Genomic DNA, 5866 nt, shown 5'->3' with positions numbered 1-5866 from the left:
GAGTGAAATGTCACAACTATAAAATAATATAATATAATATATTGTTCAAAATATACAATATATTTCAACACTCTTTTTTCATTAAAAACAATGTCCTACCACACACACATCACGACACATTTTGACAGACTGAATGGTAATGATGGCAGCCCATTATTACAAAAGATTGTAAAGTTATCCTAAACAAGATATCGTAAGCCTTTGTTTGCAAAGCTTAAGATAGTTGGAGGCGTTTAATTTTTTCATTGCTCTGTGACATTGTTTGCCTGCTGTCTTTTGGTTGTTAATTACTTGTCCTTCATCCACTGACTCAAATATCTACGTACACATTTCTTGGTGTGTTTGTTTTATCCACAAGTCACAGCAGACCTCTTGCTGCACCTGCATTTGCCACCAGCATTCCACACACTGTCGTTATTCTCCCATATCTCCAATAACCATGGCACTTACAGTACTATAAGATTTCAGAATTCAGACTGGCATGAATCAGAGACATCCCTCGTTAACAAATCGCTTTCAATATAACTTCATATTCACCCCTCTTGGGCTCTAAGTGCCCGCTTTAGAAATCCAGAGTGAATCCAGCCTTACACTATAAAATAAACTTCTCTAGATCTCCATCTCCAGTCATAAAACAAGGACTTGACATTGAAATAATCTGTATGGAAGATCGATATGTAAAAGTCAAAAATTCACTCTACCTCACTCCAATATGATAAGGCATGTAACAGGTTTTGTGTGTGGTAAGGATTTGTATGCCACAGTAACAACTGCAACATCTTGTTGCAAAACCAGTCAACACAGATTTCTCAAACAGGCTCAGCAACTGAGGCCAAAGTTGCTGAACGTGGATGGCCTGAATGCAGCTTTAAAAAAAACATATTGTCACTTGGTATGCCAATAGAAACATCAGTATATTACCTCTCCAAGAGCTTCATAGCGTTTCTGGTTCCAGCGGTGGAGATCCTCTCTGGCATTGAACACAAAGGGTTTACCCGTTTTTATATGTCTGAGCTGGCCATCTGTGGGAGAAAGATACAATTAAAGACTAAAAAACACATCTGCAATGACAACAGATACCTGTATACGTGTGTTTGTTTGTGTAAGTTAAACAGGCGTATTACGACCTCTGACGGCACATGCCAGATTAAGCAAACTAAGCTTGACTCCTTAGTTTTTTTNGAGAGAGAGAGAGAGAGAGAGAGAGAGAGAGAGAGAGAGAGAGAGAGCGCTTTCTAATTCAGCCATCTGGCTAGCTTTACTTCATTATAATATTCTGACTGTGTGTGTGTGTGTGTGTTTACAAATTTGTGACTGCCTTCCATTCGACAGATGCAGACAGAGAAGAGAAGAATCCTCATTTATTAACAGCTTAATAGAGCTCCATCTGGGCCAGACCCTATGCTTGTCTTCTATCAGAGAGATTCATCACCGAATCACAGGAATTAGACTACAACTGACACCTACACAGACTGAGGTGACCCTGCTGCACCGAGCAACACCGCACAGATAGCCTGCACTGTATTACAGCTGTAATACAGCCATTACAATGACAGCCGGAGCCGAGGATGGAAAATGTTACTAATACGAGTAGTCTGTGGGTTTTTCTCGTCTCAGTTTTGCCTTGTGTTTGAATACAAACAGAACGCAACAAAGAATATATTAGATCAATACAACAATTTTACAAACTGGGAATAACAAGGAAGAAGATCTTCTACTAGTGCTTAACCTCTTTATAGACAGACAACCACTGATGCCCTTTCTTAGGCTGTAGCCGAACCTTTAGATGAAACAGAGAATCATAAAAAGGCATCAGTAAGTGAGCTGTCTCTGGAGGGAAAAGGGAAAAATAGTTACATCCCTCAAATATCCCATGGAAAACTTTAGTCCAGACATTAAACAATCAGGTGTTCCCTGCATTCAAAGGTTTTCATGCTAGAGTTTATGGTTCATTCTACTCCTGGATGTTTGCACTGATTCAACACACTGTACTTGAACAGGACATTAAGACAGTTCAATCTGAGTATTTTATTGACCTTCCTATCCAGTTTCACTCAGCATGCCTTTTGCTCATCCTTATAACTCATTTCCTAAATTTCAATCAATGACTTCCTACAACTCTACGAAAGTTGTAAGCTCTTTCTATGCTGCCACTATTTTTATGCGTGTCTTTCTGTCAAACATATGTGCTATACATTATGTGTGCCTCTGTGTTTATCCATGCACAATACAGTCATTCTGCCAAGTCAGCTTCTAACAAATAACCCACTGTTCTCCTTGTCTCTCTTTCCTCCTTTCTCTCTTTAATGGGTTTAGTGGCTTTCACATTTCCTATAAGCTATAAGTTCCTTTCATCGTGGAGTAACCTCATGTCTTTCCATCTCAATTTCTTTTCATTTAAGTTTGTTTAAAGATTTTTATTGCATTACTAGTATAAACACACTGAAACTCTGCAATCTAATTTTATGGTTAATAGTTTTTCTCAGGTGTTGAACTGCAGCTTAAGCATGTCTTTACCCTCATATGTACATAAATATGGCCAGTTGTCCCCCAACAAAGTGCAGCATCTCAGATATACCATCTGCAGATCTCTCTATATCATACTATGAATATATGGCAAAACTTATTTTAATTATTTTTTTGTGATGAAAAATGATTCACTGCTCCTGCGCTCAACCCAGATTTTGTTCCTATCTCTTTCTTTTGCTTGGAGGCCATCACACCAACATCCTCGTTCTCCCTCTTTCTATCTGTCCCTCCATTCAGACGAGGCTGAAGTGCAAATTGGACATCTGGTGCTGTGATGTGTCTGACAATACAGCCGCCACCCTCCCAGCCCCCTCGCAAACGTACAGACACACAAAGACGTGCGCACACACACACAGTCCTCCACGCAAAATACATAACCGTGATGATAGAGAGACACTAAAAGGAAGAAAGGAGGGAGGGATGGACAGAGGTATGGAAGGAAGGGAGGGAGAGAGAGGAATGTGATTGAACATTAGGGGGCAATGATGATGCCATTCTATTCACACTGCCAGGGGCAAACACATGCACCCATGTCCTTGTGCCATCTCACACAGCTCTCGGGCTGAATGTAGCTAGTTCTCAGACCGTCTCAGGTGGCAGGCTGATAGAGGACATTACGGTGTGTTGTGCTGTGGTGTTGGTCCATAACAGACCTATCTGCATAGAGACTTATTCCACATTTACCCTCATGACATCTGAAAAACTCCCTCATCTTGCCTGACATAAAGAAATGAAGGAGACTGATGAGAGAGAAGACTAGACAGACCAACAATGGCATACAGTGAATAATCCGAGCAGAAACACATCTGCATGTATCGGATAAACAGTTGCAGAAATAAGAATGCAGGTATGCCTGTGTGACACACACCCTTAAACCCATAAAGAGGCTGACTAAGCAGCATAACCTACTTTTACAACCAAAGGCATACAATTCAGTAGTTGTGTCTATTTATAATGGGGCATATTTCTTACCAGCAAAAACAATGCATTTGTACTTGCAAAGCTGTGTGAGAGAGGCACAGTATTCATTTTCTTGAATCATCTGTGGCCTAAAAACAACAGACAGATAATATTGCTTATTCAGGTAGTGCTCCTTTCTTCTCAGCCAGTTAATCTCCAGCAGCACAACTCATACAGTATTTGTTCTCATTACACAAGCTCGTATCAACAGGGATTGACACCGTTTCCTTTTTCATTCTCTAAAGAAGATGCTTCTGTCAATTTTTTAATCACGGGATGAATAAAATTTGCATACATCTTGCTTGATGATTATTTGTTTCCTCCAAATGTTTGGCCCCCCTCAGATGCCTGAGTTCAGTTAGTTTAAATGTCTGTGTGTTCTTTCAGGGCCTCTGCTTTCTTGCTACCAAATGTTTGTTTCTACATCCTTTTTAGATGCTGGTAGATAGTGTCTGAGCAGGCACAAGAAAAGAGGAGAAAAAAGCCTTCACAGAAGGCTGGCTCTCAAAGGAGCTACTGTATACCTGCATTGGAAATAATAAAAACACCCAGGTAATCCCACAAACGGGTCTATCACTTTGCTTTGAACTTCAAAGAATGCACACAACAATTAAAAGCAACATAGTAGGGGATGCAAATAAAAAAAGCTGATTACAAAAGAACATTTGTCTCATTATCTTAATGCATATTGCATGTGGTGGAACTGTGGGAGTGTATTAGAGGTGAACTTCAGGATGGTGCATGTTTGGGTGTAAGGTGACACAGATGGATGAACACAAAACTTCATGAGAGCATCAAGAACCTTCACAAAAAAAATACGTCGGCAGGATGTGAAAACCATATGTATTTTGCGGCATGAAAATGTTTAACCGAAAGCTCATATTCAGTGTACACTACTGGAAAAAACACCGGTCTTACTTCACATGCAACTCGTGATTGCTAGAATAATGACTTAATTTTTCTAATGACTTTTCTTCAGAAAGTTAGAAAGTGCTGAACAAAGGATGTGTGGGAGTTAAAATTAGGCAATACTAGCAACACATATTACAAAAAGACAGATAAAATATGTGACAAACTTAATAGCAAAACAAAGCATACAAGTCAATGAAAAGCAGTTTTAAAAGTGTGTTGCTTGCTGATGTTTAAAAGAATAAACAGAGTGTATCTGAGCGGATTATGAATTATAACGTTTAGGAGCATAAACAGCAAAAACACTGTCCACTTTTGTTGAAAATCTTAACAATTGTGGGAAGAGCTTTCTCTGCCGACCAAAGAGTGCATCCCAAATGTAACGATATACAGATGGGTAACACTTTTTTTCCCCTGTTTTTACAATTAAGTGATCCAGTGCTGCGTTAGGCATTGGGGGGTATTTTGGTGGCATGCTTTTGGTCCACTTGTTCCCTTAGAGAGAAGGTTCACCGCAAATCAGTTTGTTCTGCGTGACCACCTTTATGCAATGATGAATGGGAGTGGTCTCTTCCAGGATGACAGTGGCCCATCTATAGTGCACCAGTGGTCTCTGAATGCGTTGATGAATATAAAAAATGGTGTCAATAACGTGCTATAGTCACAAGATCTCCACCCAACTGGACACTTATGGGAGATTTTGCATTGACGAGTAAAACAGTGTCACCACCTTGAGAACACAAAATAAGGCAATATCTTTTGGAAGAATGGTATTCATCCCTCCAGACTTGCAGCGACTTGGAGAATTAATGCTTGTGCACATTAAAGCTGGTGGTACGTGGTGGTCCAACACCTTATAAAAACACTTAGTTCGCTTTTCCTGAAATTTGTCACCTGTCTGTACCTTGGAGCCATTCAAGCCATTCCATTCCAAGCTTTACTGATTAATAAATTATGTTACTGCATTCTAAAAGCAAATGTGAAGAGATGCTAAAATAGGTGTTATGTGTTCTTTTTCTGTATTTCCAGTCAAAAATTGAGTTGTTACATTTTAGAACAGATGATTTCATGTTTTTTTTTTTGGTTTTTTTTAACTGACTGTAGTGTAGAGAGACTAACCATGGTCCAGATGGAATAAAAGCTTGAATTACTTTTTCCAGGTCAGTAGGCGGAAATATAAAGCTTTATTTTAGAGATGGTTCTCATTAATCAATTTAGTCCATAAGAAGTCTTTTTTTTTGCATCCTCATTAAGCTGACAGAAGTTGCAAGACATCTTGGGTAAATGTCAAAAAAGCAGGTTCCAAGATGATCAAAGCAACAGAGATCAGCAAGGCTGACAGAAAGGTATAATTATGTCTCATCGTCATAGAAATGAATTTCTAATTATTTGGACTAGTCTCGTCAGAATAGGGGGCTGCAAGGTGGAGCAGTGGTTAGCACTGTTGCCTCGCAGCAAGAAGGTCGCC

The 5866-nt window shown here is 39.5% G+C and overlaps 1 protein-coding gene across 1 annotated transcript in view; it reads right to left on the bottom strand.

The window, feature by feature from the left end:
- The window catches only part of arb2a (ARB2 cotranscriptional regulator A), a 172625-nt gene that overhangs the window by 155245 nt on the left and 11514 nt on the right, over nucleotides 1-5866 (bottom strand). The window contains exon 4 of the mRNA XM_008288648.1: nucleotides 922-1022. Within this exon, the coding sequence (XP_008286870.1) occupies nucleotides 922-1022 (101 nt within the window). The remainder of the gene's footprint in view (nucleotides 1-921; nucleotides 1023-5866) is intronic.

The sequence above is a fragment of the Stegastes partitus genome, unplaced genomic scaffold, assembly GCF_000690725.1.
Source record: "Stegastes partitus isolate 25-593 unplaced genomic scaffold, Stegastes_partitus-1.0.2 Scaffold13, whole genome shotgun sequence".
NCBI classification, from domain to species: domain Eukaryota; kingdom Metazoa; phylum Chordata; class Actinopteri; family Pomacentridae; genus Stegastes; species Stegastes partitus.
Note: the sequence above shows the minus strand (reverse complement) of the source record. Positions and strands in the feature narration are given on the sequence as shown.